Source organism: Symphalangus syndactylus, chromosome 7 (genome assembly GCF_028878055.3).
Source record: "Symphalangus syndactylus isolate Jambi chromosome 7, NHGRI_mSymSyn1-v2.1_pri, whole genome shotgun sequence".
In the NCBI taxonomy this organism is placed as follows: domain Eukaryota; kingdom Metazoa; phylum Chordata; class Mammalia; order Primates; family Hylobatidae; genus Symphalangus; species Symphalangus syndactylus.
In genome coordinates this window covers 107,259,046-107,286,430 of record NC_072429.2, presented here as the reverse complement: position 1 = coordinate 107,286,430, position 27,385 = coordinate 107,259,046, and the positions used below count along the sequence as shown (strand labels likewise).

Below are 27,385 nucleotides of genomic sequence, written 5' to 3'. Positions count from 1 at the left end.
CTATGAAATGAATTAAAATGAAGTTACTTTGATGATAAGTGGGCTACCGTATATAAGACAAAAAGATTAACTGAAATATTTGTCAATAAAAAGTTGAAGCATATGCTTGCAGCATACTAAAATTCTGGTCTTCCTTTTATATTTTTCTCTACATTCTCTTGTGCCCCCAAATCAGTATTATTTTTACGGTTAAGCTGTGTAAATATGTCCCCTTTTCACTTCTGTTGGCTTAGAATGCTAGGAGCTGAGCTGCAATAAGACATTCCTTCTTTTGTTATATGTAATTATCTCCTTGCTTTAAATGATTAGATTCTGAAATAGTACTCCTGACACGTCTAAAATAAGTTTTACACATTAAAAAATGTTGAAGAGTGGATAAGTAGATACATTAGTCAGAAACATATATGGCTAAAGTAACAGGAAACCAAACAGTATCTTAAACAATCAGGAGTTTATTTTTTCTCACGTAATAATTGGGGAGTTTGGCAATTGCTCATCTTGGTTTGGGTGTTCAACAATGCCATATCAGGAACCCGGGATCCCCTTAATCCTCCTTCAGTTCCATCTCTGAAATGTAACTTTCATTCTCACATTTGCTGTTTCATGGTTGTTTGATGGCAGCTGCACCTTTAGGCATGTTGCTGGCCAGAAAGAGGAGAAAGAGGCAATGACTGTTACCACACAAAGCTCTGATTTTTTAATTTGAAAGGAAAGCCCTTCTCAGTAGAGTTCTGTTCATTTCATTCAATTTCTCAATTGCAGTAGCCACATATCAAGTACTCAATATCACATATGGTTAGTAGCTACCACAATAGACAGAATAGATGGTTGATTTCCTTCACTGCAAAAAGTTCTGCCTCGTACTAATCAGACTATATGGAATAAAACTACCACTTCTGTTTCAGATCAACAAAGGTGCAGCCTCTGGAGTTGGGGTAAGGTCCTAATCTCTTTGAGGAAGAGGGATCCTTGCCACTATTGGATCAAACTAAGGTACTGTTAAAGAAGAAATAAAGGTAATAGCTGTAGGCAACTGTCTGCTGTAACGGATTATCAGTACATTTAAGTTGAAGTTTATAAATTACTACGGATTGGCAATGTGCTTAACAAATATAAAATCTTGGCAAGAAGTTATTAAAATTTTGAATAAATAAAGTGATACTGGCCAGGCTCAGTGGCTCATGCCTATAATCCCAGCATTTCGGGAGGCTGAGGCGGATAGATCACTTGAGGCCAGCAGTTCGAGACCAGCCTGGCCAACATGGTGAAACCCCATCTCTACTAAAAATACAAAAATGAGACAGGCATGGTGGCACATGCCTGTAGTCCCAGCTATTCGGAGGCTGAGGCACAAGAACCGCTTGAACCTGGGAGGTGGAGGTTGCAGTGAGCTGAGATCACGTCACTGCACTCCAGCCTGGGTGACAGAACGAGAGTGTCTCAAAAAAAAAAAAAAAAAAAAGTGAAACTAAGGCAGACAGCTATAAGAGGCACTGAATTACTTATTACACAAATATAATTGCTAGAGTAAACACTAATCCAGTGACTGACGGGGAGGAGGTTTGAAGGGGAAAAGGTAGTGAGACAACGTGCAGGCACTATTTTCTTTACAGAATATGTAAATTTCAAATGGTTCAATGTTGAAAATGCAGTTACTAATTTCATGTGTACAAAGACGGGATCTTTGTGGTAACAAAGATTAGTAGAGAATTACCTTCAGATGAGAAGAGTTCTTTCAGAGAATATATTAATTAGCTGCCTATTACTCATGGCAGAATAAAATGAAAATGACTGTAATATGAAAGATTAGATATGGAGAATAATTTATTAGCAGAACTATTCAAAAGGTTAAAAGAAGCTGATATTGACAATACTTTTCTTTCTAAACACTTCTAGATTGTCAATTCCTCCACAATCCCCACTTCTCCAAAGCAGCAATGACAAGTCTGCAGATGCCTCTGTATATTTTTAGTAAAAATAAATTTAAATATATTTATTAAAGCAAATACCATAAATATTTGCTGTGAACAGTTGCTATTTTAAAAACCGATTTGTGTCTAAATGAAATTTAACTTTCAAAGTCTCTTCTATTTTATTGAAACGTCAAATACTGTTGAAGGTAGCATAATGGTTGTTTATTATGAAAAGAGAAAAATAAAAAATTCTAACTAAGGTAATGATAGAATAGGAAAATTTTATCATTTTTGTTTCTAAGGATAGTTTTAATTTTCTTATTTTTTCAAAATTAAGAATAACTCAGCCACTACAACCCCTTTAATCCCTACTCTATATGATTCTTGAATATTCTTTCATGTAATTTACTATTAAAGGGTTCAATAAATATAACTTGAATAAAAGTTAAATTTAAGTGTCATAACACATTTACCTTAAGGCATTTTATACGTAAAAATCTCAATTATGTCCTATATCAAAACACAAACTTTACAAAGAAATATTGCTGAACTTTGGAGAATGACATATTTTAAGCAAGACTCATCAGAAGGATATTACAGCAGATAAAACAATTCAAATAGCCCACTGGAATGTACAGCAAAATCCAATTTGACAATATAAACGAAGTCAAAATAATCTGCTTCGGTCAGCTACACATACTGTGTCTTTGCTATTACCAGTAAGGAGTTAACTAGAAACTGAGTTCTTAAACAATATATCCACTGTGAATATAACAAAATGAAGTTAGAATCTTCATACGCAAGTTTAATAAATCATCGTGGTTTATTTAACAAGGTTATTCTACATTAGAGTTTTATATATATATATATGTATATGTGATATGAAGAGACTGATGTACAATCAGTAAGTCTTAAATCTCTCTTCCATGGATTTACCCCATCTTCCCACTTAGCAGTAAAAGGCATTTTTAGGTTTATATAAACACATTCTTTACAACTGCCTTCTTAACAGAAAATTACTGTAGTATATAAATAGCACTGGGCATTTAGTAAATAAGTTACAGGCCAATAAGTTCAATTGTGCAGTTGTGAAATCTAATGTCAAAGAGTTTTTGAAACCTTAAGACTGGGTGATCTGCAATGTTTCCAACATGTCTTCAACAGCCTTAAGAGAATATTTGGTTTCCTTCTTACTTCGACCTGCAAACTAATTAAAAAAAAAAAAAAAAAAAAAAAAAGCTCAATTAGGCTCAATTTCAGTGGCAGGTTAAAAATGACAATCTTACTTTCACATTGTTAATGAAACTTAACATTGACTATTTTATCACTAGTAGGAAATCAAATATATTCTTTGCTTTTTCAATAAGAATAAAATTTAGGTATTAAGGACATTTTCCTTTAAGGTCGTAACCTTCAGTTGAAGTGTACAGAGAATTCACTGCACACTTGGCCAGTTTAAGCGTTTACATAATATAATGACCTATAAAAAATCATGTATTTGAAACTATCCTATTCAGACCAAAATAATATGAAATTGAAAGTATAATTTTAAAATGCAATTTAGCTTATATTTATGTAGTGTAGGAGTGTGAATCATTTCTACTTGTCTGATGTCTAAACAGATTTTTACAATTTCAAACAAAGGTACAATATAAATACAAGTTACTTCACTAAACATTCTAAAGTTGCAAGTACTCTCTAAAATTATTTAAAGTAGCTCATAATTTTTTTTGTTTCCAGATTTACTAGTTAACTAAATGATATGGCTCTGCAAAGAGCTGTCAAGTAAAAACCTATGCTACACATTAAAACAATGTAAACATGTGTTAAAATATGCATTTCTACTTTATTAATTGTAATTTATTTACATTATAAAACTAATTGGGGTTGGATTTTACTATGAAAACAAAATAAATACATCAATATATACACAAAATATACCCTATATTTGTGTATTTAAAAGCAAATTCCTGGCATATTAAATTCAATATCGTACACATAACTGCTGGAGGGAAACACTGGTGAATACCACATGCTGATTTTAAAATGAGTTTGTTAACTGGACTGAATTACCATCATTTATCAGTCTGATTTAAAACAAAAGATTTACTAGATAAGAAAGTGTTCCTTGATGGAGATGGGAGAAAGTTTATTGTGTATGTGTGTATGTGTGTAACCATTTTCTCCCTGAGAAAGTTTATTTTGTGTATGTGTGTGTGTGTGTGTGTGTGTGTATGTTAACCATTTTCCCCCTGGTTAAATATGATTAAAATACTTGGTATTAGCAACATCTCCACTCAATACATTTTCAAGTGACTGATCATTTCTTCAAATAACAATGCTGTCTTAAGCACTTAGTACTTGATTTATGATGTGTTTCTTGTCTTCTGTAATTAACTTAATTTGGCAAACTTCTCATGACCTGTTCAGAAAGATTAAGCGATCAAGCACAGGTAACATCATAGAAGCAACAGGCTTCAGGAATTGGTAACCTGTCTCTGACCCCTCTGGCTACAGCTTAACATTATGATTCCCTCACTTCCTACACTCTAAACCATTAGATTCGTTTCTGTAGTTGAATCCTGATTTGAAAAAGTACATAAGGAATGTTTCTAGGGGAAATGCCAGAGGAAAAAAAAAAAAAAAAGCTTCTCATAAAAATCAAAATCACCTTGCCTTTCAAAAGGCATCACGAATTTAAGGAATTCATATGTTAAATATGGTAACAGCAATATCACATTTAAAACTTTGTCTTTTTATAATTTCCCCTGAGGACTAAAGGCTGTGAGGCATGATTATTACTTCTGTTATCCAGTTAATAAATTCACTTACACAAGGATTTACCAGAAACAGAAAGCTTTTTCTTTTACCACCATTTATGAAACATAAATAGGAATGGTCCTAATCAGATACTTAAAGGTCTAATTCTGAGAAAAAGTTTTATGGGTTGGGGGAGGTGTACAGAATAGGACATCACATAGTAACATTACCACATAACATTTATTCTAATTGCTTTTAAATAGCAAAGTAAAAATAAAAAAAATTATGTAGAGCTAAAACCATAACATGTATTTTTAAATACAGTATTTTTCTTGGTTTATACTTAAACATAAAAATAATACAGTGTGATCTTTTAAAACTAGCTAATTTTAAAGAGTCACCTGAGATGGTGTCAACATTACTCACAACCAGTGCAATTTAGAATAAACCAAATGAATTTACTTGTGTCAGAACAAATAAAAGAAAGTTGGAAATACAAATCTATCACTTCAAATTTAATCTGACATGCAACTATTCTGTCTATTCCAGAATTGTATGGCAATTTAACTGATTAAGTCAGAATCATTTTTTCCCTCAAATCATGATTTAATTTTCTGTTTCCCAAAAGGATAGTAACAGAATCACTGCTGCAATCATAAATATCATATAAATCACTAGCACAGATTTACCAGTGCAGCAAAGAAGCATTTATCTGGAAAATCATTGTGAGTAGGTTCACATTAAAGTTTTTCATGTGCATTAATCAAATGTGTCTGCTTCTACCGAACATGCTAAACCAATTACCTAATTGAAGAGCAAATAGTAGCCATATTCTATTTCATCATTAAGTGGAAACACAGAAAGAAAAGCAGTTCTTGAAACCTAATTTTCCCTAATATATAAATATCTAGAAAAATCACATACGAAATATTATATACTCTACACTAGTTTATATTCCTAGATACGATTAAGAAATTCTCACTGAGATCCCAAAGATTTACCTAGTTATCAAGAATGTCATTCTCTGAAAGTTATACTCTTTTACATTATTCACAAATACTGTATTTTTGTTTTCATACAGTTAGATTTTGCTTAAGTAAATCTTTCATAATTCTCTGTAAGATCTATAAGAAAACTCACCAGAAAAAAACACAAAAACAACCAAATAATAAAAACTTGCTTATCAAATTCAGAGGTCAGTGATTCATGCATTGTAATAACTGAGATACCTTGCTTGGGCTTAAATTTACCTTCATATAATTTGTGGAAAATACATGGGTAGACAAAGTAATAGGAAAAATGAAATGGATTGTAAATGAATGAATCTCAAAAACATGCTGAGTGAAAGAAGCCAGACACAGAAGCGCACATAACCTATGAACTCATTTATACAAAGTTATGGTACAGGCAAAACTAATGTTTGGTGATAAAAATCAGATCCGTGCTTGTCTGTCTCCCAGTGGGGGATGAGGTTGACTGCAAAATGGCAAAAGGAAACTTTCTTGGGTGATGAAAATGCTATTTTGAGTGGGGGGCTGGGAAGGGGATGTACACATTTGTCAAAACTCAGACTGTATACTTAAAATATATGCACTTGATTACATGTAAATTATACCTCAATATACCTCAAGGGGGTCTTGTCACACTGAAGAGACAGGGAAAAGGAAAAACATAATAACTTATGTTTTAATTTCTTTAATTCTCAGAATATTTCATTATGGCCATCTTGCAGAAGAAAAGATACGGCGAGATGTTAGGTAATTTATCCAAGTTTGCATAGCTAATAATTATATCAGTCAAAATTTGAACCCAGACAACATGGGTCTAGCATCTGTAATCTTCTCTTTACTACACTGAACTAGCTTCCATGGACAGGACTCATGATAGAATACAAAGATGGACAGAAACACTGCATATCCATATGGGGAGCAACTGACCCCCTACTTCACATTATACATAAAAATCAATTCCAGGCCAGATGCAGTGGCTCACACCTATAATCCTAGCACTCTATTGGGAGGCTGAGACAGGATTACTTGAGGCCAGGAGTTTGAGACCAGCCTGTGCAATACAGCTGGACCTCATCTCTACAAAAAATTTAAAAATTAGCTGAGCACGGTGACATGCATCTACAGTACCAGCTAGTTGGGAGGCTGAGGCAGGAGGATAACTCAACCTGGGTGGTTGAGGGTGCAATGAGCCATGATCATGCCACTGCACTCCAGCCTGGGCAACAGAACCAGATTCTGTCTCAAAAAAATAAAAATTAAAAATTAAAAACAAATCAATTCCAAATGGGTTGTGGATTAAATACGAAAAGTAAAAGAATAGAAATTCTGAAGACACACAGAATTATGACCATGAGTAGCAAAATATTTCTTAAACAGAACACAAAAAACACAAATGACTGAGGCATTTGAACACATTTCATTTCAGAACTTCTATTCATCAAGATCATATGAGCAAAAAAGTAAAAAGTTATACATATTTGCTTATACATATAACTGAAAAAGGGCTCATAAGCAAAAAACTAAAGAAATAAGTCATGCAAACCAATGAGAAAAAGATTTCACGAAGAGGACATCCAAATGGCAACTGATCATCAGGGACATGCAAAATAAAACCATGAAGTACCACTCTACACATGTACCAGAATGGTTATAATTACAAAGACTGACAGAACCATGTGTTGGTGAAGATGTGGGACTATTAGAACTCTTACCACTGGTGGGAGTAAACTAATTTGGAAAATTGCCTTTAACTACTAAAGTTAAATATACATATATTCTATGACCCAGTATTTTCACTCAAAGGTATACAGAACTGCACACACATTCCACCAAAAGACCTGTACAGCAATATTCAGTATAGTTTATTCAAAATAGCCCAAACAGAAAATATTCCAAATGCATAGCAATAACTGTCTAAATTATAACATTCATACAATGAACTACGGAAGAAAATGAATGAACTACAGACACAAACAAGGATAAATCCCATAAACTGAATAATGATAGAAATATGCAAGACAAAAATGAATACATACTGGCTGATTCCATGAACTATAGGGTTATAAGTGAGTACTCTTAAGGAATACTAAGAGGAGAAATTAAGAGGACTTACCAAGAGAGCTTTGGGATGCTGCAATGTTTATATTTATTAGCCTGGATACATTTACCTTATATTAGTCACTGAAAGGCACATTTATGACTTGCATCCTTTTTTCTGTTATAATTCTTATTTCTATGTCATTAATTTAGTAAAAATTGATTTTAAAATAGTTATGTCAAGAAAGCACTCTAAGTAGCTGTTTCTCATAAATATCTTAAAAACAATTATGTAGTAGGCATAGCGTTACTTTTATATTACGCAAATCTTTTTTTTTTATATTACATAAATCACACACACCCACACACCCCCAAGCCTACTCTGTGTGGAACTCCATTACAGATCTGAGCTATCCCAAATTACATTTGAAGAAGCACAGTCTCACTAATATTTATAAATACTCTGACTTACAATATGCCAACAAAACTAACATGCTCTATAACAGACAATAAAAATACACAAAGGTGACTTTCAATGATGTGATTATGGAGGCACTACATTTGTAAAATCTCCTCAATTTTCTCCAACCAGAAGGGCAAAAACGAACAACAAAAAGCCAGCACCAAAACCAACATAATAGAACCCACGCCCACAGATGACATTTTTCAAAAAAACTAGGTAACAGTCAATTTTCCAAACCCTAGAATGTGACTATGTCATCAAGAGCAGCATGACCTACAAAAGATTAACAACTGTGTGGTAGGAGAAATAGAAAGTAATAGAGGACAACCTGCTACTCTACAAGAAACCAAAAACCAAACAAATTATGAATTCTTAATCCACTAAACAAGAAAACTTGAGATGATGCATCTGCCAATGGCCTAGAAGTCTTCATAAGCTCCAAAACAAAGATAAGTGTAAAAAACTGCTCATAAATGTGAGATTAGACAAGTCTAACCATCTAATATCTTAAAATCTCTAAAATATCTAGCAAACATTCTCTTCCAGAAGGACAAAACCTCACACCCTGAAGAAAAACAAAAACTGAAACCAAACTCAACAGGGCAGAAACATCAGGGCAAGGAGAGATGGTTCAGAAAAGGAGGGGTGAGGAAAGGAGTGATGCCCAGAGGCAGCATTCCCAGAAGAAAACAAAACAAAAAGGAAGAAACACAAACTGTAACAACAGTACGTAACATTTAAAGCTGAGAGCAACACCTCAGATTTCAAGATCTTGATGGCTCTAGAAATAGAACAGAAGGCTGAAGCCAGAAAATCTTTCTGAGTCACAGAGTTCTAAGACAGACTGGCCATTCGCACTCAGTTCTAAGAAAGACTGGCTATACAAAGAGGTCATATTTGAATTCTCTTTAGCAAAAAAGGAGACGGCCATAGAATAGCCAAGCTGGGAAAGCTACCCTAACCTATCTCCAACTCCCTGCCATTCCATAAACATCGCCTGCTAATAGTCCAGGAAAACTACCTCATTTAAACATGGAGGAAAGAAAAATATGAATCAAATTCATATTTTTATAAAATACAGAAAATGACAGAATAATTTGAAAGAAAATGAATAATAAAGGACATAGAAAAACGAAGTCTAATAAACTTACTACAGAAACCCTGAAAAAGAAAACTAAGCAGAGAAAAAAAAAATTTGTAATTCTAAAAGCAACTTTTCTCAAATAAAAGGGCTAAATTGATGTACTAAATGGGTGTACTGTGTATTTGGGAAAACTGACCCAAGAATAATCAATAAAACAAATCGTAGTAAGACTACTGGATTTTAAAGATAAAGAAAAAATTCCTTTGGGTAACCAGACAAAAAGTCACTTATGATAAAAAGCAAGTCAAGATGGCATCATACTTCTTGACGGCAACATTTTATTCTGAAACAGAATGAAATAGCTGGGCATGGCGATGCCTGCACCTGCAGTCCCAGCTACTTAGGAGGCTAAGAGGATCACATGAAGCCAGGAGTTCATGGCCAGCCTGGGCAATATAGCAAGATCTCATCTATATTAAAAAAAAAAAAAAAACTGAACAGTATGCTTAAGATACTTAGGTAAAGTATCAACGGGTATATAAAAAGCCAAATTGTCCTTTAAATATAAAGGCTATAGACAAATAAGGCTAAAGACATACGAAGATGTGTTTTCCCATGAGCAAATTTCTTATGAAAAATAATTTCCTAAAAAATCTGCTAAGGACGAGCTTTAGAAAACTAAGATACAAATGGAGAAGTTTCAGTAAAAGATCTGAAGTGTAAGCAGACTGCACAAACTCTGTTATGTAGTTTGATTAGTTTAAGGCTTTCTTCCTTCTTTTCTATTTCTTCAGATACCTATGATTAATAATACACTCCCATACCCAATCTGCTTCTGAAATGTGACATGATATTTATTTATCCTTTCTGAGTTTTTAGAATTACTTTGCGTTTGCCAAATGCAGAACCACTGAGATTTCCATATGGTAAGGCTAATTATGAAATAATAATACTAACAGACTCCTCTTGAGGGGAAAAAAAGGTAATCTTAAAACTACAAATTAATTCTTAACAACACATTTGATAAAGCCCCAAAGGCATATAAGTCCAATGCTAGACATACGACTTTGTAGTTTGTAGAAACAAAACTGAGAAATACATTAACTGACCTACATAGCAAAATGATCAATAAATACTAACCTGATAAGCTCTGTTTATTTGACTAGCTGCCCAACTAGCATATTTCATGTTGTCCTTTTTCGTTTTTGCACTTGCTTTTGGATTAGAAGCAATATGACTTGCTGACTAAAAACAAACAAATAAAAACATCAAAAGCAAAATTCATTTTTTGCTAGTCAAGATAATCAAAAACATAAGGGACATAGTTGCAATGGGATAATAAAGAATTTTTAAAAACTGTATTAAAATAATTTTTAATATAAACATAAAGTTGAATATTAGTGCTTAAAAATGAAAATATATTTTAAAATATAGTATAAATCCAAAATAGTGGAAAGGGAAAAGATATTTTAAATAATACCTAAAATTATTTAATTATGTACCTATAACAGCTCTTAAAGGTAAAATTCCATATCATTTAAATAAAGAGCTATAGAAGAACACTTTATGAACCAAAAGCACTTTACCACTGTAGGATATTACTGGTGTTATTTCTTATTATTGAATTACATAACTTGCCTATGTCAGAATCATAGAATTACTGAATATTTATAGAAAAAGGAAACTCAAAAATAATTTAGCCTGACATCCTACATTAATAGGTAAAAGAAATTTAAGTCCAATAAGAGAGATTTAACTTGACCAAAGCAAAATAATGGGTCTTCGAAATAAAGAAGATCCTTATCTCTAATCCATTTCTCTTTTCACTATACCATGAGTTTTCAAACTGTGTTTCAGAGAACCAATTAGTCCCTGCAATTTGATCCACCCTCTCCTTTTTAAAAATGTATTTAAATGAGCGGTTCTTAATCTGGGATCTGTGAAAGAATCCATAAAACCCCAAAATCATATGCTAATTACTAAATGTATATATTACTGTGAAGAGTAAGATATAACTTGATTCCTATTCTTAAATGTATTTTACTCTTAAAAGAATATGACCATGCGATTCAAAAAAAGGTTAAGCCTTTGTTTTATGCCAGCCTGTGCTATAGGCTCTTTCACCTATTTCTCCCTCTCTGCCAGTGAAGAATCTATATCCCCAAATCTGATTTTTATACCTCTATGACTTTAATGTTACCTTCTTCTCATGAATTTTAGCAGATGCAGTGGTTACGAGAAAAACTGTGGAGTTAACTTCCTGGGCTGGAAACCCAACTCAATCATTTAGGAGCTCTATGCCCATCTTTGGGCAAATTAATTAAATCTGTGTCTCAGTTTCACCACCTGAGGATAGTATTGACCTACTCAAACAGTTGATGTGCGGATTTATTGATTTAAAATAAAAAACAGAGCTCAGAACAATGCCCAGCACATAAAGTGCCATGTATAAACTATTAATAATTTGTTGTATATTAGTTTTTAAAATTAGTATTTATTTGATACAGAGATACTTCTACTATAGTGCATTTTCAAGCCATTGCAATTGGCTTTGCTAGAATCCAGGAAAATTTTCTTGAAATTCATTTGAATCATCTTCTAACCATATTTTGCCATTCCTTTTGAAAAACTATTTCATTTTTGTTTCTTCCTATCTCCATTTCTTCAATCAGTTCTTTTTCACTGAGCTGCAACAAGAAGACACTCATCAAGAAGTCAAAAGAACAGGATAAATAAAAAATTCAAAGAACTAACTGACATATTAAAGTTTATTTCTCCAAGCCTTTCTTATTGTAGAGAGTTGCTCACTTTATATATATGTCTTACAGGTCAGCAAATTCTTCCTCTGTTTCCCACAGCTCTTATTAATTGACTTTTCTAAGCTCTGCATTTGGCATACCTAAACAATAGGTCATTACATACTTCTCACAATTTCCAAACTGCTTTTCTACACCATAAAAAATGTTTTAATTTGATATATTAGGGATTTGATTTCTAATGTATTTTATTGGCACTGTTTAAAAATACCTCATACAACTATAATTTAGGGAAGAAATACAATAACGTTGGGCATAAACCCAAGAATATCAAAACAAGAAATCATGTTTTTTTCCTATCTGTCACTGTTTAATTTTATAAGGGCAGATTTCAATTCTGATATGATAATAGATAGTTTACAAAAAAAGAACGTCAAACAGCTAGGCTGTATTAACATTCAAAAATAAAACTGGCTTACAAGCTATTGCTCAGAATTAATTACAGAAAAAAACATATGCTTATCAATAAAATATAAAAAACAGGAGAGGAGTGATTGGAGGGGATAGTTAAATGGATTTTAAGTGACAGATTTTTAAAAATAACATTAAACATGCACCTCAACTCACCATATAAAGCCCAAACAAAGCTCTCATATTTCTGTTGTTCAGTTTCAATGCCTGTGCAAAATACTTTCTTGAAAGTTCGAGGTTTTCAAGTCCACCTTGGGTATACTTAACCTGTTAAAAATTGCAAAGTGCTGAAAACTGTTTATTTTACTACTTTGAAATATAGCATGGTTTCATCATACCACAGGCATTAAGTAATCGAAACAGATATTCTCTGTAAACAAATACAAGATGTTAAAAGAATTCACCTAAAGGTAAAATTTCAAACACAACCTTCCCCAAAAAAGCTATTCTGTTCTACGAACATTGAGATGACTGAGTAGTTTCTAAAACAAAAATGCTGCCACAATAAAAAGCCAGGATAATTTCTATTTCAGCTGCCTCGCAAATGCTTCACCTCACATTGTATTTTCTATTACTGGCATTATAAATGTGGACTTAAATATTGAATTGTCCTTTTATAATCTGCACGGACATTCTTTAATAATGAAGTCCTTCTAGCCTTATAGCATTCAGTTGTACTGCTATTCTTAATAATATGCAAATTAAATAAATACTTCTTATGTCCCAATTGGCTTTAATACAAATTTCCCAGAATATGGATTTAACAATCATAATCACTATAAATGTCTCAGAAGCCATTAAGTGGTGACATATGTGATATAACTTATAATTAGGAAAGAAAATAGTACACAAATATAAAAATACAAGGAATTTCACTGTTTTAAGTATGTCTTAAGTCAGTATTACCACTGCAATGTTAAAAATTTTAAACTTTTATTGCTACAATTCAATGCTCATCAGATGTTTTAAATATTTATACACTTGTTTAACATCAAGGAAATATTCTTAGTTCCATAGTAACACCGAATAGTAACCAAAATAAAATTATATGCCATTGTTCTGAAAACACTTACTTCAGCATACTGCTGACAGTATAAGTGGTTGTGTGGATTAGTCATCATTAATTCCTCTAAACAAAAGGCTGCTTTTGCATAGCTAAAAACACATCAAGAGGAGAAATTAGTTTTAAAAGTCACAAATTTTTATCTTAGTTAAACCTTGAAATAATTTAAGAACAACTTTAGTCATGTTAAACAACTTATTCCCAAAATAATTTACATAGCTTTATTAATAAAGTATTTGTCATCTGAAATTCATAAATATCAATGACATTAAATTTTATCATGAAATTAATTCACTCCTATTACATCCCATCACTACTAATAAGAAAGGCTTCAAGACCTTGGATCAAGTTGTATATAAAACAACTTCTGGAAGTTGACTGATCATTTAAAAAAATATTCAAACAGCTAATGTGTAAGAAGAAAATAAACGTTTTATTTAATATTCTCTACTCACTAAAAATTCTTCACAGGCATATATTTACCAACATATTCTATTACAAAGATTTCTCTCATTACTTAAGTTTACTGTCAAATACCAAATTATAATGAAGTTATAAATTTCTAAGCCCACGAAAAACAGATCAAGTTGGTTTTGATATATACTGTACTACTATTTAATCCTCTGGTAGAATAAACAAAAATCTTGCCGAAAACCTAAGGAAAGAGAACTGCCAGAAAGAGCTCTGGAAAAACGTTTTAAAGCATGTGACTATAATTCACTAAATACATTTTAAACGTTTAATGCCATGTGACTATCCTCACTATCTACAGGAAATCCTAATGAACACAGGTGTTACAAGATTTCTTCCCAGTGAGGAAGCGATGACGCTACCCAACAGAAAGAGGTTACCTAAAGTTATTTTTGGCATTTGTTACCAATATATAAAGGTATCTACCTTTACACTAAAGCCTGATATACTTTTAAAAATTATTTTCCTGTTTCACACATGCATACTAATAATAGCTAACTTTTACTAAATGCTTATTACGTGTCATGCATTGTCCTAAATGTGTTACACGTATTAACTCATTTAATCCTACCAAAACCCTAGGAAGAAGGAAATTATTATCACCATACTAGAGCTGAGAATACTGAGGCACAGAGATGTAAACTGAATCCCAGGCTGTGCCACTCCAGACAGCCTGTACTCTTTAACCACTACATATGCTGCTTATATGCATTACACATCACATTGAAAAACTGAAGATGTCAATGGTAACACGAAAATGTGTACAGCAGCCGGGCGCGGTGGCTCACGCTTGTAATCCCAGCACTTTGGGAGGCCGAGGCGGGCGGATCACAAGGTCAGGAGATCGAGACCGCGGTGAAACCCCGTCTCTACTAAAAATACAAAAAATTAGCCGGGCGTGGTGGCGGGCGCCTGTAGTCCCAGCTACTCGGAGAGGCTGAGGCAGGAGAATGGCATGAACCCGGGAGGCGGAGCTTGCAGTGAGCCGAGACTGCGCCACTGCACTCCAGCCTGGGCGACAGAGTGAGACTCCGTCTCAAAAAAAAAAAAAAAAAAGAAAATGTGTACAGCAGTCACACCCAAAAGGACTGAGGAAAAAAAAATACACCCTGCAGATTACCTAATAATTACAGCATTTTAGATTTATGAAGGACCATATATATACGTATATATACGTATATATAGGTATTTAATAAGACTGAACAAATGATTGAATAAATGTCTAAAACAAATGTATTATGACTACCTTATATTTATCACTCGAAAAGAAAAGGGAAAATTTGTCTCTACCTTAAACACTTTATCAAAAGACAGTTCTCTTCTAAATGTGTTCCTTTAATTATTAACAGTATGATGCCAAAAATTCATATTGAGACTAAGAATAAAAGTTCTTAGAGATTTAAATGGGTTGAGCACAACTGTGACACTGGTGCATAAAGCAAGATAAAATGGGCAGGTAGTAGCAGCTCTTAGGGTAAAATGAATACCAAGATATTTTCTCAAAAATCAATTAGCATCACATATGAGAAAAGGATTCCTTCCCCCAATTTTACAAAGTACGGTATCAAACTAATTTTGTGGATAAAATATGGAATTAAATAAAATTAGAGTTAGAAGGAGCTCAAGAGATGGTCTAGTCCAGCTTTTCTAGGCCATTGTTAGGCCACACAGAAGGTGACTATTTCCTCAGTCTTGTCAGGGATAATACATAGCCAGTACTATCCTAGGTGCGTAGAGAAGTTAATTCATTATACACAGTGACTCAACAAGACTAAGAATAGAGAAGTAAAAATAATTTGAATCTACTTAAAACAGAATAACAATTGTTATTACAATGTTAGAGTCAGTACTAGAACTAAATAAAGTTTTCTTCTCTTCCTTACAAAAGTATATATAACTAAAGGTTACAGTATTTGGTACTGTGTATTACTTTACCAACATCACAATTTTTCCTTATAGAATTGTGGTAATTCCCCTCGATATGGAATTTTAAAAGGCTGGACCTATGAAAAGGAACTACAATCACAATCGTAATTAATGTATAATACTAACTGTTCCTTGCTGTATAGTATCTAGTTTCAATTACAAATGAAGTAAAAAAATCTGTCTTTCATAATGTGAATGTATTTTTGCTTACAAAGGTTGAGTATCCCTTAACCAAAATGCTGGTACCAGAAATGTTTCAGATTTCAGAAGTTTTCAGATTTTAAAATATCTGCATTATCTTACTGGTTGAAAATCCCTAATGCAAAAATCCCAAATCCAAAATGCTCCAATGAGCATTTCCTTTGAGCATCATGTTGGCACTCAAAGTTTCAGATTTTGGAGTATTGTGGATTTCAGATTTTCATGTTATGGATACTTAACCTATAATACATATTGGTAGTGCTGACACAAAATAATTAACTGTAGTTTTAAAACTTTAGAACAAGTGTCTCAATATGGTCAATGGATGTAACATATATCCCTGGAATAACTAAAAACAAACTATAAATCAGAAACAAACTTATAAAAGTAACTTAAAAATACAAAAAGTTTATATGGCACAATTCTATATCCCCTTTTCTCTCTATAGAAACATTAAATAGGGCTATATGAAAATTATACTATAGATATTTATTTGGAGTTAAAAATTCCAGAGCTGGGCACAGTGACACACCTGTAGTGCCAGCTACACAAAAGGCTGAGGTGGGAAGAGTACTTGAGCCCAGGAGCTCAAGTCTGGCCTGGGAAATGTTGTAGACTCTGTCTCTTAAAGAAAAAAAATAGTTCTAGATCTAGGCTACCAAAGCTGCCTGTGCCCTATTATACTTAAAAAAGCTTATAACTGTTCATATGCAGAAAAGAATATCGAATGTTAAACATATCTAATATTTTCGAAACTGTTACATTTTTGCCACTGTGTTCACAAGACTGGTGCTAAAACTGATATCCTACGATAATTTAACATTCCTCCAAAAAATTCCTGCCTCCTATAATGACTTGCTCAAACATGTCAAATGAATCAAGTGAACTGATTGTAATTTTCAGTTTCAAAAAAATCTGTAGATATGTATTTCCAGTCACCTAAACATAAATATTCCTTCTAAGTGTTCAATTAGAAAAAAAAAATGGTCATTTTGTAACTAACTAGCTTTAAGACCAAAAAGACTTTTGTGATACTAGATAAAAGGGTAGGCTGACCATAATTATCATTTTCTCTAAAAAAATATTTTTTAGGTGCTCCTACATCTTTGTAAATCTTCATTTTTTGAGATTTCTCAGTTCATTTCTCTTAAGTGTACATTCACCTCTATTTCAATAAACTCTTTAGATTCCAAACAAAGCAAAACTGAAGGTGGTACCACATGGTGAAGAAAATAAGTAAATTTAATGGTAGGTTAAAAATAAGGTATAACCTAAATTTGATGATGAAATAAATATTAGAAACACATGCAAAAAAATAAAATTGCAAATGAAGTAGGGGAAAAAGGTGATACATTTTTAAGCTATTAAAGGATAGCAGACATGATAATGTTAAAAACTGATGAATCTGATTTTCTAAAAATGTAGTTTCTATAATTTTAAGAAGTCAGTATTTAAAAAGCATATAACAAGGATATACCTTTGACAAATGGTTGCTCTCTTTTACAAAAAGAGCTCTTAAAAATGAACTAAAAAGGTAGAACCAATTTCACCTATCAAACTTGTAAAGATTAAAAAAGAATCACAGTATCCAGTGTTGTTAAAGAGGGACTCTAGTAAATGCTGGTGTGCAAGTAAATTGATGTTACCATTCTAGGGAACAATCAGGAACTATTTATCAAAACCACAGAAAATGTACGTCTTATTTAATCAAGCAATTTTACTTCAAAGAATTTAACCCAAGGAAACAAAATAAAAATGATCACTACAGCATTATATATAAAAATATAAAACAACCTTTATATCTCCCTAGGAAACTGGTTAAAAATACTAGGGTAAATTAGTAAGATGAAATAATATAAAGCCATTCAAAACACACTGTAGATTGTTATAGTTACAAGAAATTTTTGAACAAAATATAAGAGAAAGTATAAATTACGAAAGATAATTTTATTTTGGGCTTTTGTTTTAAAAGATAAGGAAGGATAAAAACCAAACAAACTATAGTTAACTTAGGATGCTGGAATTACATGTAATTTTTGTCTTGGTCTTTATGCTTTATTGTGTTTCTCAAATTTTCTGCATTAGGTATTCCTTTAACTTGAAAAAAAAAATTTCCTTGTTGATTTGAAATGTTTTAAAATGCTTTTAGTCAGAAAATCTTTAAAAAGTACAAAAAATGTTAAATGACTGTCACCTGTTTTAGAAACAAAATAAAATTAATGCTAATTATTTTTACTATACTCTAAAAATTAATTTCATGTATTTAAATATAAGTATTATATACTGTCTCACATGTGTAAGAAATCATGAGTATGTTTACATATGTGTACATACAAGCATATCATCTATACTGAATGTGATTCAGGAAATAATTTCCTAATCAAAACCAGAATATCTGTTTCAGAGTATAGCAGAGAACTTGAAAAACAGTTCCTAGAATATAGTACACATTCATTAAATCACAGCTATTACTTTTATTTTAGCTCCCACTTTTCTTAGACTTATGCAAATAGACTACCTCAATCCTCTAGATCACATTATATATATAGACCACAGAAAACAGACAAATGTCTTCATTCTATTTCTCATCAGTTGTTTGTAGTATGAGAACAAGGTTAAATATTCATGCACAAGAAAATGTGCATGAGAATCTGATTCTATTCTGTCAAAAAGAAGGAAAAGAAACAATGTCATATACTTCAGATTTAGAAGAACTAAGAAAAAAAATATAAAACATGCCTCTAGATGGAGGTTAGCATTAATGCTGTAATATTAGAAAACTTGCACTAAGACTCTGGACTAATCCTCTCACACTGGGATTTCCTCCTGTCACTACAGCAATAAAAAAGCTAACAAAAACATTAAACATCCAATAAGCAAGATCCTAGAGCATTCAACATTCTTGATTATTCTCAGTTTTTTACCCAGGCAACAGAACGCTTCTACTTTGGAAGAGTTGATTCTCTTAGTACTAAGGCTAATACATGCATACAACTGACAGAATTTTTAAACAGCAGGGAGTATAATACTCTTTGTATATAAGAACAATTTGAACTCTAAAAATTCACAATTTTGATTTACCAAAAATAAACTTAGCTTAGCAAATGCAGGCCTTTTTATTTCCAAAGAATGCCATCTCTATTTGAAAGAAAAACTTATTTCCTAAACATAAACAACCTGGCAAAACACAAATGACCTAGTTAAAGCTATTCACATATTAGGACCAGTGAATTATTGATTTGTTATTTTTCATTTAATTGTTGATTTGTTCTGTTTTTCATTTCAAATGACATGACTCACACCCTCTCACCAATCCTTTGGAAACCACAGTGCTTTCTGAACTTACAGTGATGAAAACTGCACTCAACAAAATGTTGTGTGTTTAATAACTTACTCATGTTCATTGATGTAAAGTTCTGCAAGTTCATGCCAGCCTTCTTGGTCTCCTACAAATCTGGTGAGAGGAAAAGAAAAAAAAGTAAGTGTGTAGATATTCTGTAAATGAACAGCATGAAAACAAACAGGAAAATCAAATGCAAATTCCATTTTAATTAAAAAAGATTTATCAGAATAACAAAACACGACCCTCTTGTAAAATACTCACTGTTCCAGATACTCATTCAGCTCCCGAATGGCCTCCACATTTTTCCCCTGGGCTTTTCGAATGGCAATCTTACGCTTTCTTGCAGCCTGTGGGTTGACATTAATAAAGGATTAGGCCCTTATGATTCCTTGGGGTTTTGTAAAGAAGGTAATTTGACTGTGCAAATTATTATCTCAATGCCAGAGAAATTCCACTGTAGAACTACTGCTTAGTGGGAGTTTATAAACATACCCCATGACATCCCACTGGGGAATTCAAACATTCCTCTAACAATCACATATGCTTTACTTTTGATGCACACAATGTATGCATCGTTTCATCCAAATAAATAACCATCCAGATTCTGATAATTACTAACCAGCAGGGAATCTTAATCTTTATCCAACTTAAAGCCCTTTACTCTGTCTCATTCATAAGATCTGTATCCTAAGAAGGGGAGGAACAGTGGAGATTAGGGGGAAAAAAATCTCACCATGGCATGGCCTTTGAATATCATTATATAAATATGTCTTCTGACAACTTTTTCACAATTTTAAGAGAAAATCTACCCATAAGTCTTTCACAAGAATAATACAGTCCTGAAATAAATATTATATAATAAGCAAAACAATTAAAAGTTGTAAAGTTTTTAAAATGATAAACATAAAAATCAATGCCATTTATTGTGCATTCATCAAATATGTACCAAACTTCTATTGTTTGCCAATATTGTGCTACACAATGAAAATATAAAGATAAAAAAGAAATGATAATTCCTTGCAGCTCATTCTCATGACAAAAACATATCAAATAAAAAAGTTAATGCAGTAAGAGCAACGAAAGGGATATCTAGGGTGTTAGGAAAATAAGGAAGAGATTCTGACACATGTTGTGGCAGAGTGGACGAAGTGGAAAGAGAGAAGGCAAAGGCGGTCCCACATGTGATACCTGTACTGAAACAAAGAGTAAGTAGACATTAAAAAACAAAACAGGAAGTTATTTATGGAAACTGCATAGTGGGGAAGCAAAGGCCTAGGAGAAAGCAGTATTGGCTGAAGTAAACAGTCAGGGACTGGAGCATACTGTATAAATTACTAAATTTATATCCTCTCTATTTATGTTTGCTTCAAATACAGAAGGATAAACAATAAAACATACTATAACTGAGGCCAAGCTAAACTTAATTATGAATAAAGTTTCTTATTGTTGATATAATATTCCACAAGATGCAGACAGAAGTAAAACGGATGTGGTCTCTTTAGAGTATCAAGAGCTACTCATTACAGGGTGGTAAGTGAGTGATTTGGCTCTGAAGAAATGAAAGTGAAAGTTTAGAGAAATCAAGACACTAATAAATAAGGGTCAGAGAAATGTTTATAATAATTTGGGTAATTAAAAAATGATGTTTTAATAATATATATCCCTAAGCATATCCTGAGAGTAAAAAAAATAAAAAATAAAAAAAAATCTATATCCTTAATTAATCAGGTCATAGCAAAGGCCTTAGCACGCCTGTCACACAGTAGGCACAAGCAAATATTTTTAAAGTAAGTTTACTAAGTAAAACAAAAATGTGCCACAATAAATGCAAAGTTTTAAAAGTCTCAAGAACTCAGAAGAAAAGTAAAAGTAAAGCTCTGAAAGTAACTCAAACCTTAAAGCCATTAAGAATTTTAGACTTAAAGTAGAAGCATTGTCCCTAGACCTCCAAATAGATGAGGGATAAATTAACATATAATCAGGAAACTTTCAGCCATTTAGTATCTGATTTCACCAAAATTTGAAACATAATTTAATCTTTCATTTTTCATGACATTACTTCTTCCACAGACAATATGCAGAGCATAATGTCTGTTTTGAAATCCAGAAGACAAGAAACTGAATCCCAACTCTTATCACTTACTAGCTTTTTTAACCTCTGCAAACCTCAGTAATACCACCTACCTTCAAGCATCAATATGAAGCAACTAACACAGCACATAATATTAAATAAATGTTATCTTCCTTTTTTTAACATTTGGTTCTGGACTTAACGTTTATGTATTAAACCTTGCCACAAAATTCTAACTAAGCAATCTTTAAAGGACTGGCACAGACTTGCTTTATTTGATATTTATATCTTGCCCCAATCCTTACAGGATCTGCAACAGCAGAGATGAGATACTGTATGCAGTGAAAACTTGTTGAAAACAACTGGATTCACCTGGGAGCAGTGGTGCATGCCTGTAATCTCGGCACTTCGGGAGGCTGAGGTGGGAAGATCACTTGAGCCCAGGAGTGAGAGACCAGCCTGGGCAACATAGTGAGACCCTGTCTCTACAAAAATAAAAATAGACATTTTTAAAAAAGAAAATATTGCATACAAATGCCACAAATCAAACAAAAAAATTAGCTAAGTGTGGTGGTGTGCACCTGTAATCCCAGCTACTTGGGAGGCTGAGGCAGGAGAATCACCTGAACCCGGGAGGTGGAAGTCGCAGTGAGCTGAGACTGCGCCACTGCACTCCAGCCTGGGCAACAGAACGAGACTCGGTTTCAAAAAAAAAAAAAGCCATTTACAGTCTTAAAGTTTTGCCACATAATTCAAAGCATATCTAAAATTTTAAACAAACAATATACAAGGCATCATACATAAAATAACCAATTATAATAACAAAAACACTGGTTCAAAAACTAAGACAAAAATAGAAACGCACATCTTAAGTTTCTGCGCATTCATACCAAACAGTACTGGACACTGAAGGAAGTATCTACTGCAGATCGGTAGCTATCTGCAGAATAAATGAATACATCACAAATTTTACAATTGGAAAGAACTGAGGAGCAGGCAGTGATAATTACATCTCTTCATTTTATGTAAATAAAAACCAAAGCCCAGACTTACACTGCAAATCCTGGGACTCCTGAATCTGTTCATGTCTTTTTTTTGCCATAGTCTCTTGCTCTCTGGACACTTACTACTCAGCTGTCCAACTCTTTATTCATATAATGTCTAACTGTGAATAAAGAGTCAAGCAGCTTATCTCCCAAAAGCCACACAAAGCCCTAGGTTTTGAATGATTATCAAGCAACCAGAATGAGGCTCAACAAGGCTTCTTGTGGCTTTTGGGTCTCATTTAGAGCACACAAAAAAGGCTTGTAAAAAAAAGACCAATTTTGGCCAGGGACAGTGGTTCATGCCTGTAATCCCAATACTTTGGAAGGCCAAGGTGGGAGGATCATCTGAACCCAGGAGTTTCAGAACAACCTGGACAACACAGCAAAATGTTGTCTCTACGAAAAATTTTAAAAGATTACTTGGGTGTGGTGGTACACGCCTGTAGTACTAGCTAATCAGGAAGCTGAGGTGGGAGATTGCTTGAGCCCGGGAGTCAGAGGTTACAGTGAGCTATAATCGCCTCACTGCAATCCAGCCTGGGCAATAGAGCGAGATCCTGTCTCAAAAAAAAAAAAAAATTCTATCATAGCTTCCTTAGCATAATATTCTATAAAATAAAAATTATCCTTAGATTTTTAAAAACAAAAACAAGTTATTAGTCTTCACATACTCTTCAATAGTGGCAAGTAGTCTTGTTAAATGACTAAATTTAAATAATAAAATTTCTGTAGGGGTAACAGCTGGTTGTCATGCGTATTAACTACTTACTCTCAATCCCATTTATTACCATTGCTTCTTTCCTCATGATAAAGAGCCTTAATTTCTGAAATCAAAGTACCTATCCAGAATTTCTTACTAACTGTACGATTTTGGGCAAGTCACTTAACTTCTCTATGATCTTGTATGCCTATAGAATAAAGACAATATCTGAAAGGATTATGATGACAATTAATGAGATAATATATGTAAAGTGTTTAGCTCAGTGATGGCCCATAGTAAATATTTGATAAACATTACCTTTCTTCATTATCACAGTATCATCATTTTCTTCAATTCTATCACTCCCTTTCACCATTTTCCTCATATTTATACTCTGCTCTGTAGAAAGCTGCAGCTTTTTCTCAGTTGTAAAGTAGAAATCTGGATGACCATGTAAGTTGTTCTTTTAACTGAACATGCTCTACTTAAATGTTTTTTAAAAATTAACAAAATCAGAGCTCACTAAACAAATTATATCATCCCTTAATAAATGCTAATAATTACATTTTTTTGACCTCACAAAGTTTAGAAGATTTTTAGCCAGTATCAATTCAAATAATTTGCGGCCCTAATCGATGTTCTGAATAAACAATCTGAAGGCATTAAGAAATGCAACAATAGTTCTGAAGAACCCATGTATGATAGTGAAAAACACGCTACTAAAAGAATACCATGAACCACAAACAATTTACTCCATTATTCAAAAGTGAATCAACTGGCCAACAACATAGATCCTATTCTATTTTCTTCAAAGGGCATTGAATACATAAGGTTCAATCCCTGGCTTCAGAGAATTCACATTCTTTTAAGTGAAATATGTGTTAAATATAATATAAATAAAATTGAGAAGGAACAACTAAAAAGTACAGTATTGTTTAAACTTTGGAATGAGCATAAAGGTTATTGTGATGTTTACTAAAACAATCAAAGGGAAGGTGGCTACAGGACAGCTAGACCCTGAATTAAGTCTAGAATTGGAAGAGTCATGCTCCTGTAAGATTTTTCCAACTAAAGATATATATACACTAGTGCCAAACAATAAATGGAAACCTATATAATTTGTTTCAAACTTTTAAAGACCATGAATAAATCTTCATCCAACTGGCTACAAGCCTTCTATAATATTACACAGAATAGGGCTAGCTAGCAATTTTTTCTGAAAGACACACAACATTTTTTTATTTTAAATAGGCTACCTGGGGAAGAGATACTACCTAGAATAGGATTAAAGGATTAAGGCCTACCAGCAAAATACAATCTAGAACCTCCCCCCTGCCTCACTCCAGACTCAGGGACTCAGAAGGAACTGGACAGTTGACTAGCAAAAGAAAAGCAGAATCCAGGTTCCCTGCCTCCAAGGTTTATACCTAGAAGCCTGGAAAATGCAGCATTTTAAAAGCATCTTCTGGAGCAAGATACACTCTCAAGATAATTGGTCTTACACATTTACTGTTTATGGAACACGTCTGACTGTGCACTCGGGTGTATTCAGCAGCATTGTTGCCTGCAGTTCCCTGTGTTCACCAGAGATGCTGAGCTCAAAGTGGAGGTTTTACTCTACTCATCACTGCAATCTGCACATTGCTCCACAGTCACACAGAGGCCTGTGTTCTGTTCCCGGTAAATGGAAACATGTTATGAGCCTATCTGCCTCCCGTGGCTGCACCTGGTTCTCCGTACCAACCCCTGGGGGTGTCCACAACCACTTGGGACAGAAGAAGGTGGAATTTCAGACAGGAGCTTGAATGGATCTCCAATGACAGACTTGGACTAGCTGTGGCCCAGATGTCGGCCCCGCCCAGAATTGTCAGGAGGAGGCTTTGCTGGCACTGCAGGTAGCTCAGGGCCTACCTCCCTCCACTGAGTCCAATGGGCACAAGCAGGCTGGCATATGGCCAGAGTTGGCCAGAGTGTGTCAAAGCCCTCCGATGCCTTTCCTTTACCTTTTTTAAAGCATATCAAATAACTCATTGAAATGACTCAAAGGTGAAAAAGTTTTACCAAAAGGAACCCTTTTTCAGTTAACTACTAATCAAATGGATGTATTCTGACCCTCTCAAGTTTCTTTCCCCAGTTACAGTGGGGAACGGGCTGAGTGTTAACTGTGGGATTCACTGCAGCATCTTACCCTCAAGGCATGAGAAGACGAAAAAGATGAAAATGCAACCTGCAGAGCTGGGCTTAATTCCCACATCACAGTCTGGCCCCTGCTACAGGAGGCTACCCTTCTCAGAGAGAGATTTAATAGGGAATTGAAGGAATAGTTAGGGGGCCAGGGAGATGTGAGTGACACTGGTGTTCCAGGTGAATGAGGGGTTAGTGGAGGGTTTGGTGCTATAGCCAGTCAGGATATTTGCAAATGTGAACACATTTGCAAACACATTCCTGTGTGAGGCATTTATCAGTTTTTGTGAATACGTGTATTTTAAGCAATAAGATTTAACTGGTCAGACTTTTCTAGGCAGTCTCAGTGGTGTATTTCCTGTGTTGTGACTGTTCTGAAGATAGAGTGACTCTAACCACTGTGAGAAGCCTGAATAAAAATCGACCCCTGCCCTCTCCTCACCGAAAAAAAACATCTTTACCCTTGGCACAGAGGAAATTACATCTAATTCATAAATAAAACTTCAAATATTTGATATATCACAATAGGCAGAGTTCACAATTCAGGATAAAATCTGATCTTCTGAAGTATGAAATCAACTAAAAGACAGTAATTACTCTGCTTTCTGAAAGGCATTCCTTCAACAAGTATTCACCGGAAGCCTACCAAATGCTGGGCACTCTCCTACTCAACGGATATAATTTTTTCCCCATAAGGAAGATTCAAAGTATGAAAAGTCAATCATTTTCAAAACGCAAGCCAAAAAAAAAGTGCCAAAACTGGTACTGGAGTAATACAAAAAATAAAAGCTGACAGTAGCCCAGTCCCCTCCAATTCCATCTGTCTTAGTTTTAGATTCCCATAATCTCTAGCCTAAGAACAGCCTCCAAATTACTTATCTCTTCTCATCTCCTTCAAAATATATCCTATTTCGATGACACATTATCTCTAAAACTAACTGATATTTACCTAATCAAAATTTGACTTCATACTCCATTCTCTAAGAATAAAAATTAAAAATTACCAAGCTGTTCACAAATGTAGACCTTCTTTTTGTACTTCTAGCTACTCTGTACAAAGAATCAACTCAGAGGTATAAAATACTGTCTTCCTCAGAAGTACATCAGTGGAGGAGAAGGTTAACTAGGCAGAGCACCAGAACCTTGCCCTCTCTTTATCAGAAGAGAAATGAAATTTGAAAAAAGCGTAAAAGGAGACAGCTCAGAAAGAAAAATACAAATGGCTGTTTAAGAATATTAAAAGATGTTCTCACTCCTGTAATCCCATAGCTGTTTAAGAATATTAAAAGATGTTCTCACTCCTATAATCCCAGCACTTTGGGAGGCCGAGGCAGGTGGATCACGCAGTCAGGAGATCGAGACCATCCTGGCTAACACAGTGAAACCCCATCTCTACTAAAATAAATACTAAAAAATTAGCCGGGCGTGGTGGCGGGCGCCTGTAGTCCCAGCTACTCGGGAGGCTGAGGCAGGAGAATGGCGTGAACCCGGGAGGTGGAGCTTGCAGTGAGCCAAGATCATGCCACTGCACTCCAGCCTGGGAGACAGAGCGAGACTCTCAAAAAAAAAAAAAAAAAAAAAAAAGAATATTAAAAGATGTTCAGCAGTAGTCATAATGCAAATTATAACAAAATAACATTTTTAACCAATTAGACTGGCAACTATTAAAAGAAAAAAGCTGATAATATACCACGTGGCAGGATATGGGGAAAGTGGCACTCGCATATGCCACAGAAAGTGGGTACGGATGAATAAAAAGCCTTTTCAGAAGGAAACTTGTAACATCAATCAAAATTTAAAATCCATGGACCTCCTGACCCAGACATTTCACCTCTAAAGATTCATCCCACCAATGACATCCACTGAAAAACTGTTTCTGAGAGGAA

General features: G+C 33.8%; 1 protein-coding gene across 5 annotated transcripts in view; it reads right to left on the bottom strand.

Moving 5' to 3' along the window:
- Nucleotides 1–432: 432 nt before the first annotated feature.
- Nucleotides 433–27,385, bottom strand: part of EMC2 (ER membrane protein complex subunit 2) — a 48,536-nt gene continuing 21,583 nt past the window's right edge. For 2 of the 5 annotated variants that reach the window (XM_063642926.1, XM_055287062.2), the window contains exons 6-12: nt 19,760–19,845; nt 19,550–19,609; nt 13,568–13,649; nt 12,651–12,761; nt 10,408–10,512; nt 3,033–3,120; nt 433–641 (exon numbers count right to left, since the gene is read on the bottom strand). In XM_063642926.1, coding sequence (XP_063498996.1) covers nt 3,034–3,120; nt 10,408–10,512; nt 12,651–12,761; nt 13,568–13,649; nt 19,550–19,609; nt 19,760–19,845 — 531 coding nt within the window. In that variant the 3' untranslated portion in view covers nt 433–641; nt 3,033. Of the gene's footprint in view, nt 3,121–10,407; nt 10,513–11,870; nt 11,955–12,650; nt 12,762–13,567; nt 13,650–17,532; nt 18,818–19,549; nt 19,610–19,759; nt 19,846–27,385 lie in introns of those variants that run through there. The other 3 variants (XM_055287060.2, XM_055287064.2, XM_055287065.2) reach the window with 3 other exon arrangements.